The sequence below is a fragment of the Bufo bufo genome, chromosome 3 (assembly GCF_905171765.1).
Source record: "Bufo bufo chromosome 3, aBufBuf1.1, whole genome shotgun sequence".
Lineage (NCBI taxonomy): Eukaryota > Metazoa > Chordata > Amphibia > Anura > Bufonidae > Bufo > Bufo bufo.
In genome coordinates this window covers 444,993,681-445,008,669 of record NC_053391.1, presented here as the reverse complement: position 1 = coordinate 445,008,669, position 14,989 = coordinate 444,993,681, and the positions used below count along the sequence as shown (strand labels likewise).

Below are 14,989 nucleotides of genomic sequence, written 5' to 3'. Positions count from 1 at the left end.
AATATATTTATTCACTTAGCCTGCATAAGCTTATTAATTCTCAAATCTTTTGAATTCACATTAAAACATCCCTAAAGAAGTCCTACCTGCAGTTTACATACTATTAATGGTAGTACTACATCAGTAGGAGTCTGGATTGGTACTTTTCCTTATTATACTGCCCCATGTTCTCCCACTGTGTGCTGTCAAAGTTCCCCAAAAATGTCAGCAGTTCAGACAATTTGCTAGTTCAGGCACTTTCCTAGTTTTTATTTCAACCTCAAGAAGTCCTACCTGTAGTTTTAGATGAATTTTTGACAGCTCTTCATATATATCATGAATCTCACAAGGCAAAACATTTGGGCTCTTTAATACAGAGTTTTGAGGCTTCCTCATATTCTGTTTAGAACCAGCGGCATCACTCATTAGAAAGGATGGTTCAGTAAATGAGTTCGCTGTCAAGTGGGATGGCAAAGTAACATCTACAAGAAAATAAATCACAGCCTCTATGATAAGTGGCACTACAGATACAAGACACTGCTGTCAAATGTGCATTACTTGTCCTGGTTACCTGTTTCTGTATACAAATGGGTAATCGAATCCTGAAGCGGGCACACCTCATCATCAATGTGTTCATCTGTGATCTCTAGTTGGCTGTAATCATAAAATAATCAATCCAAAATACATCATGTATGGTCTTCATTTTATAAGACCAATGCAAGAATAAAATTGTAAAACACTAATCCACAATTTCTGCAAAGTGATAGAAATATGAAATAATACATCCAATACAAATGTCATCAACCATATGTATATCCTTTTCTACTTTGGTGCAGATAGAGAAATAAGTAAGAATCCCTTTGCTTATACTGTACTGATAGTGCCTCCCTTAAATGGGGTTTTCTGGGAGTACAATATTAATGACCTATCCTCAGGATCAGTATAACATCAGTGGAGGTCTGACTACCGGCACCCCCACCGATCAGCTGTTTAAAGAAGTCACGACAATTGATTGAGCACTGCAGCCTCTTCCTAGGCCAGTGACGTCACATGCATTGGTCACATTTCCTATGTGCTGCTTAGTACTATTCAAGTGAATGGGCCTGGGGTGCAATACCAAGCAAAGCCACTATACAATCTATGGCACCGTGCTTGGTATGCTGTGAGGAGACCACAGTGCTCGTCTAAGCGCCACAACCCTTTCAAACGGCAGTGGTGCCGGAAGTTGGACCCACACCAATCTGATATTGTTGACCTATCCCAGGGGTCAGCAACTTTCTGCTGTGAAACTTCCCAGCAATCCCACTTGTTCAGATTTCCTTTTAGCTCCCATAGAAGTAAATGAAAACAGCCGGAGTGCTGGAGGTTGCTGATCCCTGACTTATCCCGATGATAGGTTGTCAATATTGTATTGGAAAAAGCCTTTAAAAAGGTAACATACTTTCAACAAACTTTGCATAAATCAGTTCTACAAGTGATATAAGATATATTAGAATCAGTGATGGCCAGTTCGCATTGTTCGCCCGCGAACATATGCGGGCTGCCATCTTTTTTCACAAGTCCGGCGAGGCACAGGTAAGCCCTTGCCTGTGCCGCGAGCCAGTCTGAAAACAAATGCGGTCACCGGGAGCAGGCAGTTCCGAGAACAGCCCGATGAAGGCACCCGGTGGCTGTTCTCGGAACTGCCTGCTCCCGCTGACCGCACTTGTTTTCAGACCGGCTCGCGGCACAGGCACAGGTAAGGGCTTACCTGTGCCTTGCCGGACTTGTGAAAAAAGATGGCAGCCCGCATATGTTTGCGGGCGAACAATGGGAACTAGCCATCACAGGTTAGAATATACCTGGTTAGAGAAAATGCCTCCTTCTCCACTTATGAGCCACTATTCCTCCTCCATTCTTCCTCTTGCATCTATCATTCACTCTCAATTCACAGAAAAATCTATCTTAAGAGATGGACTATAGAAATATATGGCCAAGGGAGGAGGAGTGAGTTGCTGAAGGGAGCCAGAGGCAGAGTCATACAGAGATGTTGCTGCTGAAGGACCTAGTAAGTTTCCTATCTCACTCCAGGACTGGATTCATAGCTATACTACCCAGTACTGCTGTACTATGTCCTCCATGGTGTTACAGCTTCAAGGAGTGTGCTACAAGGAGACAGGGGAGCAGGATCTACTCTTCTCTGTGTGCGCTGTGTATGGGAGACATCACAGCAGCTAGTCTCCGCCCACTTACTCAGGGACAATTGGCAATTAGAGACAGAGACTGCAGAGGGGAAACTGATGATAAATTCAGAATATTGATATGCACATACAAGGTGGATACACTGTGCAATTGCAAGCAGAAAATGCACAGTGTATTACTGTACCAGAAACGTTTTACAAAATCTACATACTGTGTAAATAATATACAGCACAAATTGATCTAGCTGTGGATTTTAACCACCTCAGCCCCCATGGCTTAAACACCCTGAAAGACCAGGCCACTTTTTACACTTCTGACCTACACTACTTTCACCATTTATTGCTCGGTCATGCAACTTACCACCCAAATGAATTTTACCTCCTTTTCTTCTCACTAATAGAGCTTTCATTTGGTGGTATTTCATTGCTGCTGACATTTTTACTTTTTTTGTTATTAATCGAAATTTAACGATTTTTTTGCAAAAAAATGACATTTTTCACTTTCAGTTGTAAAATTTTACAAAAAAAACGAGATCCATATATAAAGTTTGCTCTAAATTTATTGTTCTACATGTCGTTGATAAAAAAAAAATGTTTGGGTATAAAAAAATGGTTTGGGTAAAAGTTATAGCGTTTACAAACTATGGTACAAAAATGTGAATTTCCGCTTTTTGAAGCAGCTCTGACTTTCTGAGCACCTGTCATGTTTCCTGAGGTTCTACAATGCCCAGACAGTACAAACACCCCACAAATGACCCCATTTCGGAAAGTAGACACCCTAAGGTATTCGCTGATGGGCATAGTGAGTTCATAGAACATTTTATTTTTTGTCACAAGTTAGCGGAAAATGATGATTTATTTTTATTTTTTTCTTACAAAGTCTCATATTCCACTAACTTGTGACAAAAAATAAAAAGTTCTATGAACTCACTATGCCCATCAGCGAATACCTTGGGGTCTCTTCTTTCCAAAATGGGGTCACTTGTGGGGTAGTAATACTGCCCTGGCATTCTAGGGGCCCAAATGTGTGGTAAGGAGTTTGAAATCAAATTCTGTAAAAAATGACCAGTGAAATCCGAAAGGTGCTCTTTGGAATATGGGCCCCTTTGCCCACCTAGGCTGCAAAAAAGTGTCACACATCTGGTATCTCCGTATTCAGGAGAAGTTGGGGAATGTGTTTTGGGGTGTCTTTTTACATATACCCATGCTGGGTGAGATAAATATCTTGGTCAAATGCCAACTTTGTATAAAAAAAATGGGAAAAGTTGTCTTTTGCCAAGATATTTCTCTCACCCAGCATAGGTATATGTAAAATGACACCCCAAAACACATTCCCCAACTTCTCCTGAATACGGAGATACCAGATGTGTGACACTTTTTTGCAGCCTAGGTGGGCAAAGGGGCCCATATTCCAAAGAGCACCTTTCGGATTTCACTGGTCATTTTTTACAGAATTTGATTTCAAACTCCTTACCACACATTTGGGCCCCTAGAATGCCAGGGCAGTATAACTACCCCACAAGTGACCCCATTTTGGAAAGAAGACACCCCAAGGTATTCGCTGATGGGCATAGTGAGTTCATGGAAGTTTTTCTTTTTTGTCACAAGTTAGTGGAATATGAGACTTTGTATGAAAAAAAAAAAAAATCATCATTTTCCACTAACTTGTGACAAAAAATAAAAAATTCTAGGAACTTGCCATGCCCCTCACGGAATACCTTGGGGTGTCTTCTTTCCAAAATGGGGTCACTTGTGGGGTAGTTATACTGCCCTGGCATTTTCCAGGGGCCCTAATGTGTGGTAAGTAGGTAAATGACCTGTGAAATCCGAAAGGTGCTCTTTGGAATGTGGGCCCCTTTGCCCACCTAGGCTGCAAAAAAGTGTCACACATGTGGTATCTCCGTATTCAGGAGAAGTTGGGGGATGTGTTTTGGGGTGTCATTTTACATATACCCATGCTGGGTGAGAGAAATATCTTGGCAAAAGACAACTTTTCCCATTTTTTTATACAAAGTTGGCATTTGACCAAGATATTTATCTCACCCAGCATGGGTATATGTAAAATGACACCCCAAAACACATTCCCCCAACTTCTCCTGAATACGGAGATACCACATGTGTGACACTTTTTTGCAGCCTAGGTGGGCAAAGGTGCCCAAATTCCTTTTAGGAGGGCATTTTTAGACATTTGGATACCAGACTTCTTCTCACGCTTTGGGGCCCCTAAAATGCCAGGGCAGTATAAATACCCCACATGTGACCCCATTTTGGAAAGAAGACACCCCAAGGTATTCAATGAGGGGCATGGCGAGTTCATAGAAAAAAAAAAATTTTGCCACAAGTTAGCGGAAATTGATTTTTTTACATTTTTTTCTCACAAAGTCTCCCTTTCCGCTAACTTGGGACAAAAATTTCAATCTTTCATGGACTCAATATGCCCCTCAGCGAATACCTTGGGGTGTCTTCTTTCCAAAATGGTGTTATTTGTGAGGTGTTTGTACTGCCCTGGCATTTGAGGGTCTCCGCAATCATTACATGTATGCCCAGCATTAGGAGTTTCTGCTATTCTCCTTATATTGAGCATACAGGTAATGAGATTTTTTTTTTCCGTTCAGCCTCTGGGCTGAAAGAAAAAAATGAACGGCACAGATTTCTTCATTCGCATCGATCAATGTGGATGAAAAAATCTCTGCCAAAAAAAGAAAAAGGAGGGGAAAGGCGTCTGCCAGGACATAGGAGCTCCGCCCAACATCCATACCCACTTAGCTCGTATGCCCTGGCAAACCAGATTTCTCCATTCACATCAATCGATGTGGATGAATAAATCATTGCCGGGATTTTTTTTTTATATATACAAAGTGTTTGCCAAAGTATATGAACACCGCCACCTCCTCAGCTCATATGCCTCGGCAAACGTATCTTTTACTGCAGAGGAGAAATCTCGTCTTGCAGCGCCGCATACACCGACTTGCGTGTAATCTGACAGCAGCGCAATGCTTCTGTCAGAATGCACATCAGTGCTGCAGCTAGTCGATCGGTTGGTCCACCTGGAAGGTAAAAAAAACAAAACAAAAAAGAAAAAACCAGGCCGCAACGCAATAAATTTATTAACTTTTGAACAGAACATATAAACTTTTTTTAACTTTACGTAAACTTTTTTACTTACCGGTATTTTTTTTTTTTGTTTAGTTTTTTTTACTTTTATAGAACAAACCTCTCCTTCCCCATGGGACAATGTGCAAAGCGCAAATCGCCCAAAGATGTGGCGAAGTACGTTATGCACTTTATCCCAGGTGAAAGGAGAGATTTGCAGCAGCTGTGAGTAAAAGGGCCCTAATAGCCCTGTGTGCCTGTCCTGTGAGATGCAATCCCTATGCTAAGTGTACCTGTGTGTGGTACTTCCGGAAACACTCACCGACACGACATCTTTTTCGGGGTGACGGTTGGGTTGAGGTACCAGGAACGACACTGGGGAAATGTCGCTCGTGTAGACGGCTAACTACACTGGTGGATGGGGCCACGGAACCTCCTGGATACAGGAGGTTCTCGATGATCTCTTCCTGGAATTTGAGGAAGGATCCTGTTCTCCCAGCCTTACTGTAGAGAACAAAACTATTATACAGCGCCAATTGAATTAAATATACAGACACCTTCTTATACCAGCGTCTGGTTCTGCGGGAAACTAAATACGGAGACAACATCTGGTCATTGAAGTCCACCCCTCCCATGAGCGCATTATAGTCGTGGACACAGAGGGGCTTTTCAATGACACGGGTTGCTCGCTCAATTTGTATTGTCGTGTCTGCGTGAATGGAGGAGAGCATGTAAACGTCACGCTTGTCTCTCCATTTCACCGCGAGCAGTTCTTCGTTACACAAGGCAGCCCTCTCCCCCCTTGCAAGACGGGTGGTAACGAGCCGTTGGGGGAAGCCCACGCGACTAGTTCGCGCGGTGCCACAGGCGCAAATCCGTTCTAGAAACAAATGCCTAAAGAGGGCCACACTTGTGTAGAAATTGTCCACATAAAGATGGTACCCCTTGCCGAATAAGGGTGACACCAAGTCCCAGACTGTCTTCCCACTGCTCCCCAGGTAGTCAGGGCAACCGACCGGCTCCAGGGTCTGATCTTTTCCCTCATAGATCCGAAATTTGTGGGTATAGCCTGTGGCCCTTTCACAGAGCTTATACAATTTGACCCCATACCGGGCACGCTTGCTTGGGATGTATTGTTTGAAGCCAAGGCACCCGGTAAAATGTATTAGGGACTCGTCTACGCAGATGTTTTGCTCAGGGGTATACAAATCTGCAAATTTCTGGTTGAAGTGGTCTATGAGGGGCCGAATTTTGTGGAGCCGGTCAAAAGCTGGGTGGCCTCTGGGACGGGAGGTGGTGTTGTCGCTAAAATGCAGGAAACGGAGGATGGCCTCAAATCGTGCCCTGGACATAGCAGCAGAGAACATGGGCATGTAATGAATCGGGTTCGTGGACCAATATGACCGCAATTCATGCTTTTTAGTTAGACCCATGTTGAGGAGAAGGCCCAAAAAAATTTTAAGTTCGGAAACTTGGACTGGTTTCCACCGGAAAGGCTGGGCATAAAAGCTTCCCGGGTTGGCGGATATAAATTGTGTGGCATACCGGTTTGTCTCTGCCACGACTAAGTCCAAGAGCTCCGCAGTCAAGAACAGCTCAAAAAATCCCAGGGCCGAACCGATTTGAGCCGTCTCAACCCGAACTCCAGACTGGGCGGTGAAAGGGGGAACTAATGGTGCGGCTGAAGTTGGTGACTGCCAATCAGGGTTTGCCAGCACCTCAGGGATTCTAGGGGCTCTACAGGCCTGTCTGTGCGGTGGCTGCGACGGGGTAACTACTGCACGTGCCACCGTACCAGCTTCAACTGCCCTTCTGGTGCTCGCCACGTCACCATGTTGTACGGCAGTGCTGGTACTAGGTCCAGGATGGGCTGCGCTGCTGGTGTATGCCTCACCACGTGATCCGGCAGCGACAGCCCCACTCTGCTGCTGTTGAAGCGGATCCTGCACAACCTGTGGTCTAGCGACACGGGGCCGGGTACGCCTGGTTCTATCAGGGACCTCCACCTCCTCGTCCGAACTTTGGGTCAGAGAGCCACTGCTTTCCACAGGTTCATATTCTGACCCGCTAGATTCGTCAGATGAGGGTTCCCATTCCTCATCCGACTGGGTCAGAATCCTGTAGGCCTCTTCAGAAGAATACCCCCTGTTTGACATTTTGGACTACTAAATTTAGGGGTATTCCCTGAGACTACCCAAGAAAAAAAGCAAGCCTGTCTTACAAAGGGGAGGCTAGCGAAAAAATCCACTGTGGATTGTGCTACAAATATGCAGCAAAACTTGCAACAATTCATCAGTAAAATGTGCATTCGTTACATGCGGACTGATTTGTGGCTGATCTGCTTTAGATTTCACCCTATGCATTGCAAAAGATGGAATCCAGGTTGGAAAACTGTGCAGATTTGGGCTGATTGCAATGGCAAAGAGCTAACCTAGAAAATGTGACCTGCCTTTAGCGTTTACCTATTGTAATCACGAATCCTCCTTAGTAAGTCCCGAAGAGCTTTATTATAATGCTTCTTCTCAAGGTGGGTCACAGAAGGAGACGCTGGCTGCAAAGACATCCTGGAGTCTGCCATCGGACTGTCCAGATGAACTGTACAAAAACATCAAGAATTATAAAGGAAAATATACATTGTGCATTTCAAGCAAACCACACAAAACTGGAGGTAAAAGATATCGCTGCTGCCGAGTGATCAGCAGTCTGACGGTACAGTGACGTGTATTCTTCAACAAGGCCTCCCTACCGACCCATTCCTGGTTGCCTGCTCTCCTTCACTGACACTTTTTCAAGTTAAATGCAACTGAAAAGCGACAGCACTTTTGACCTCTGAAAAATTAAGGGCACTTTCACACTAGCGTTTTTCTTTTCCGACACAGAGTTCCGTCAAAAGGGCTCAATGCCGGAAAAGAACTGATCAGTTTTACCCCCATGCATTCTGAATGGAGAGTAATCCGTTCAGGATGCACCAGGATGTCTTCAGTTCAGTCTTTTTGACGGCTGCTACGGTTTTATCGCCGGCCAAAAAAAACTGAAGACTTGCCTGAATGCCGGATCTGGCATTTTTTTCCCATAGGAATGTATTAGTGCCGGATCCGGCATTCAGAATACCGGAATGCCGGTTCAGTCCTTCTGGTCTGCGCAGACTGAAAAAAAGGTGAAAAATAAATAAATGCCGGATCCGTTTTGCCGGATGACACCGGAAAGACGGATCCGGCATTTCAATGCATTTTTTTGACTGATCAGGCATTTTTAAGACTGATCAGGATCCTGATCAGTCTTACAAATGCCATCAGTTGGCATACGCTTTGCCGGATCGGGAAGGCAGTTCCGGCGACGGAACTGCTTGCTGGATCACTCTGCCGCAAGTGTGAAAGTAGCCTAAGCTTGCTGCATCCTGACGAGGAATCATAAAAATTCGGGAGTTTGATACATATGCATTCCTTTCCCTGTAGTTTTTCCATGGCTTGAGAATACAATATGAAAGCCTTGTTACCGCCAAAGATCTTTCCAGCAATAAAACCAGCGCATACATGCATGCGGGTTAATATTGCTACATATGAATGCACCCTACATACATGTGTCTCAGGACTTATAATCTGGAAGAGTTAAAAGGGTTTTCTAAGATTTAAAAACTGATGACCTAGTCTCTGTGTAGGTCATCAGCATCCGATCAGCTGTTTGAGAAGGCACTGGCGCTCCTGTGAGTGTTGCTGCCTTCCTCAGCTCACTATGTACATCGCTGTGCTTGGTATCATCCTCAGCCCCATTCACTGCGTATAGTCCAGAGACCAATCAACGTGTCGTTACTGGCCTAGGGAAAGCTAAGAGCAGGCCGCGACGCTCACAGGAGCGCCTTTCTACACAGCTGATCGGCAGGGGTCTCATGTGTTGGACCCCCACCGATCAGATACTGATGACCTATCCAGAGGAAAACCCCTTTAAATTTCTCCTTCTAGAGATCACCAAGTTGGCACAGGTAATGCTCCCTGCCGGGGGAAAAGGAAAAGTAACCCAGCTCTTATCTGAGAAGACAAAAACTGGCTTGTGAGGAAATGTCTAGTCCTTTAAACAGGCCTTAAAACAAAAATTTGGGATTATAAACCCAAACCAAACTCTTTTCCACAATAAAAAGACATCCATCTGCAGATAGCTGTTATGGTTTTTTTTTAACCCTCGCCAGTGCAGAGCAGAGAACTGGTTTAGCTGGATTAGATACCTTTAATATAGAACCGACAACAGGGGGCACACCTATGAATATAAATATAATAGGGGAGTGCTGGCCTTGGTATCAAAAAAAGACATGAACTGAACCAAATAAAGAAATACCACAACTAGACCGCACCTCCAAGGATAAAATATAATTTATTGAAACATTCTCATTAAAAGCATCAATACATGGAGCAAACCCCACTAATGGGTAAAATCATATGCAAAATTGCATCCAGGGCCACCATTGGAACAATCAAAGTGTGTGCAAACATCAAAGGTATGGCAAAAAGATGCCAACAATTTCCTAAATGATATACTTATCGGAAACACAGTGGTGGCACGTTCAGATTGTAGACCCAAAAAGGGGGGAGAGCAAAGAACCCTCACGCGTATCGCTAGTGCATGGACTAGCTTCATCAGAGGTCCATGTGAATATGCATTGGCGTTTCAAAGTTATTATAGTCTTAATAATTAAACAATAATCAGATATGGCTGTGATCAAATAAATCAAACGATGGAAGGAGGAGGAATAAGGGAAGGGCGCACATATAGGCGTTACCTGGATTCTCCCCGGTGCATGGTCCGAGCGCGAGTGCAGGTGCCAGAAAGAATGGCGTGCTGGAAAAGCAGACACGCATGCGCAAAATGGCGCCCGAGCGGAAGTCGACGCCGCGATGCGTTCCACAGAGCGGAAACACACCACGGCCTCGACAACGCTACAGAGAGCCAAGCCGCGCAAATGCATCCCCAATTGGATCACCGCAAAAAGAGCAAAATACTATTGGTTCCGGTATACAAACAGGGCACAACAATTAAACAGATGTCAATCAAAGAACCAATTCATAAAGTTGCAATAGTATCAAAAGCATGACTCAATACTATACACAATGTAATAGAAGTGACCACATGATGATGGCTAAAGTGCAATACTAAATAAACTGTGTGCATCGTGCACAATAAATATATACATTATACACATGTACATGTGATCTATAGTGTATGATCAAACAAATGAAAAATGTTTAAAAAATTAAAAAAATAAATAAAAAAATTTATCAAATATAATAAATTTTTCTTTTTAAATAAAGAAATATATAATAATGAAATCAATCACCTTTCCCCCTGACATGATAACAAAAGCAAACCGAATCATAAATCGTTACATAATTACATAAATAAATCAAGCATATCATACTTTTTTTTTTTCTTTTCTTTCCTTTTATTATCATTACTTATTTATTTGTTTTTGTTATTATTATTATTCACCTCATTGTGCCCTAGCCACACCGTACCTATATTTATTGTATCCTAAATATTGAGTCATACCTATTCAAAAAATCGATAAGTCAGACTATATAATTGTAATAATAGATAAGAGATGCAAATTGTCAATCCAAACTCATGTCCTCTGAGCCAAGAGGCTAACGGACCATGCACCAGGGAGGAGAGAGCCAAAAAAGCAAGCGCAAAATAGGAAGCAAACATATATTCATATATAAATATCATATCATAAAAGTAATCAATGAATGATGCAAGGGGGGAAAAGAATATATACATACTCCATCATAATAATATATAAAAATGCAGTTCCATGAAATAAAAAATATACCAAAAATACCCAAGTAAGGAATGACGACCATCAGGTTGTATATGTTCAAATAACCAACAGTTATTAAAGTGCTGAGTGCCAATCTATATGCATTTGAATGACAAAAACAGTGAACAATTATATGTATATAGAGGGGAATTTTTATTTTATTTTATATATTATTATGATGGAGTATGTATATATTCTTTTCCCCCCTTGCATCATTCATTGATTACTTTTATGATATGATATTTATATATGAATTGTTTGCTTCCTATTTTGCGCTTGCTTTTTTGGCTCTCTCCTCCCTGGTGCATGGTCCGTTATCCTCTTGGCTCAGAGGACATGAGTTTGGATTGACAATTTGCATCTCTTATCTATTATTACAATTATATAGTCTGACTTATCGATTTTTTGAATAGGTACGGTGTGGCTTGGGCACAATGAGGTGAATAATAATAACAAAAACAAATAAATAAGTAATAATAATAAAAGGAAAGAAAACAAAACAAAAAAAAACTAAACAAAAAAAATGTATGATATGTTTGATTTATTTATGTAATTATGTAACGATTTATGATTCGGTTTGCTTTTGTTATCATGTCAGGGGGAAAGGTGATTGATTTCATTATTATATATTTCTTTATTTAAAAAGACAAATTTATTATATTTTATAATTTATTTTTACATTTTTCATTTGTTTGATCATGCACTATAGATCAGATGTACATGTGTATAATGTATATATTTATTGTGCACGATGCACACAGTTTATTTAGTATTGCACTTTAGCCATCATCATGTGGTCACTTCTATTACATTGTGTATGGTATTGAGTCATGCTTTTGATACTATTGCAACTTTATGAATTGGTTCTTTGATTGACATCTGTTTAATTGTTGTGCCCTGTTTGTATACCGGAACCAATAGTATTTTGCTCTTTTTGCGGTGATCCAATTGGGGATGCATTTGCGCGGCTTGGTGCTCTGTAGCGTTGTCGACTTCCACTCGGGCGCCATTTTGCGCATGTGCGTCTGCTTTTTCCAGCATGCCATTCTTTCTGGCGCCTGCAAAATCGGCACTGTGTGAAGGCTCTTTCAGTGTTTTGCGGTCCGTTTTTTACTGATCCGTTGTTCCGTTTTTTGTTTCCGTTGCGTTTCCCTTTCCTTTCCATTTTTCCGTATGCCATATAAAGTATACAGTAATTACATAGAAAAAATTGGGCTGGGCATAACATTTTCAATAGATGGTTCCGCAGGAACGGATACGGAAGACATAGGGATGCATTTCCGTATGTCTTCCGTTTTATTTTTTGGCGGACCCATTGACTTGAGTGGGGCCAAGCACCATGATTTGCGGACAAGAAATAGGACATGTTCTATCTTTTCACGGTACGGAAATACGGAAACGGAATGCACACGGAGACACTTCAGTTTTTTTTGCTGAAACATTGAAATGAATGGTTCAGTATATGTACCGCATACTGAACTCAAAAAACGGCCAGTATACTGAACGCAAAATACTGTTGTGTGCATGAGCCCTTATAGGCTAAGCAAGGCTCCCTAGGGGGGAAAAGGAAATCTACATAAGCACTTATCCCAGAGGACAGAACCAGGCTCTCTAAAGTCTAAAGTCAAACACAGAAAGATCAGAAATCACTAACTAGACTCACATCCAGGGGATCAAAAGATGATGCTATCAAATTGACAAAAGGGTGAAAAATTTTGATGGCCAATATTAGCATATTAGCCGTTTCCACTGCCAGGTCTGCCAGGGAATTTCCCACATCCCCACGTATTATCTAGTCTTAAAAATAAAAAAAAAGCAATTCTGTTAATCACATTACATTGAATGCAATTACCTGTTATCTGCACATTGTCTCCAAGCACTGGTCGTGTTTATACTTGGATATAAGAAAGTTGATCTGTGCTCTAGATTATATTACAATTAGAACGTTCCAGGCACTATATACACGGCTGTTGTGCAGCCGTTCCGTGCATTAGGCACCGCAATTGCGGTCCTCAATGCACAGGCAACATCAGTGCAGCAGGCCGGACCCATTCAACTTGAATGGGTCCATGGTCAGTCCGCACCGCAAAAAAATATGACATGTCATATTTTTTTGCAGTGCGGAACAATGGAAAGAAACACCACGGAAGCACTCCGTAGTGGTTCCGGTCCGTGACTCCGTTCTCCGCATCTCCGGAATTGCGGACGCGATGCGGGGTGCACACGTCCGGCAGCCGTGGATTGCCGACCCGCCATTTGCGGGCAGCAATACAGCCACAGCCGCCCAACGGCCGTGTGCATGAGGCCTAATGAGTAGACTGGGCTGTGCTATAATGTAGCACATAATGTAATATAGCTCCCATTCATTTCTAAGGGAGTTATGGAGACCACATAGTACAGCCTGCTTGGCTGTTTCCATAAGGTCAGACTCAGAAGAGCGAGTTCAATGCTGAAACATGCCGGGGTGTACTTGTCCTTAGGCCCCATTCACACAACTGCATTTTTTGTCCGCATCCAATGCGCATTTTTTGCGGATCAGATGCGGACACGTTCATTTCAATGGAGCTGCAAAAAATGCCAACAGCTCACGGTGTGCTGTCCGCATCCGTATGTTCAATGTGAGAAACTCGCTGCTTGTGGCAGTGTGATTTCCCGTTCTGACCTCTGACAGGATAGCACGGCAGTATAATGATTTATAATGCTGTGTGTCCCTGCCAGATCTCGGATCTACTTAATTGTTCTGACATAATGTCGTGAGTGTAATTCAGTAGATTCATGGTCTGGCAGGGACACACAGCATTATAAATCATTATGATGCCGTGCTATCCTGTCAGAGGTCAGAACGGGAAATCACACTGCCACAAGCAGCGAGTTTATCACATCGAACTCGCTTGTCTGAAACTAGCCTAAGGGTGCATTCACACGAATGCAAATGCAAAACGCGGATCTGCAAAAACATACGGATGACAGATCCGTCTGATGTCTGTGTTGCATCAGTTTTTTGGTTTTTTTTGCGAACCCATTGTAACAATGACTATTCTTGTCTGAAAAACGGACAATAGGACATGTTCTATCTTTTTTGTGGGGCTGCGGAATGGACATATGGATGCGGACAGCACACCGTAAGCTGTTGGCATTTTTTGCAGCTCCATTGAAATGAACATGTCCGCATCTGATCCGCAAAAAATGCGCATTGGATGCGGACAAAAAATGCAGTTGTGTCAATGGAGCCTAAGGACAAGTTCATATCACTGTTTAGTTTCTGTTCTGATTCATCAGAAGAACCAAGAAAAAAAACAAAAAACACAGATCCATTATTTTGCGCATAAGGCTAGGTCTACACGACATTTGTCGCACAACAATTTTTATAATGGTAGTCTATGGTGCCGCATTCAAGATGGATTTTTCTGCGACTGTCGCGTCGAAGTGCGACACCATAGACTACCATTATGAAAATTGTCGTCATGTAGACCTAGCATTAGTTAAGATGAGTTTGCACTAAAAATAACTGATCCGTCTTTATTTGGAGCATCAGTTATGATCAGTTTGTGTCACTTCCATCAGAGATCAGTTATTTTTGACGGGACTAAAAGTCCTGCATGCAGTACCTCTTCTACCGTCAAAAACTGATACAAACTGATCAGAACTGATGCTCAAAAAAAGACGGATGTTATTTTTAGTGCAAACTGAGGATAGATAACGAATGGTCAAAATTACGGATCCATTTTTTTTTTGCTGTTCTTAAACAGTGATGTGAACTTGCCCTTAGGCCCCATTTACATGCATTACCTATTCATGGGATAGGCGATACATTTATCATCGTTAACAGGCCCCACTAATCACCACCCGGTGTGTACAGAGGCTTGGACGTAAGTTACCAATGTGTAAGGGCATGTTCACACCAGCACTAGTTTTCATTATTCTGCTC

The 14,989-nt window shown here is 42.5% G+C and overlaps 1 protein-coding gene across 2 annotated transcripts in view; it reads right to left on the bottom strand.

Annotated features, from left to right (window-relative positions):
• The window catches only part of CCDC138 (coiled-coil domain containing 138), a 62,039-nt gene that overhangs the window by 34,593 nt on the left and 12,457 nt on the right, over positions 1–14,989 (bottom strand). For both annotated transcript variants that reach the window (XM_040425070.1, XM_040425071.1), the window contains exons 2-4: positions 7,715–7,847; positions 551–633; positions 274–461 (exon numbers count right to left, since the gene is read on the bottom strand). In XM_040425070.1, coding sequence (XP_040281004.1) covers positions 274–461; positions 551–633; positions 7,715–7,830 — 387 coding nt within the window. In that variant the 5' untranslated portion in view covers positions 7,831–7,847. The remainder of the gene's footprint in view (positions 1–273; positions 462–550; positions 634–7,714; positions 7,848–14,989) is intronic.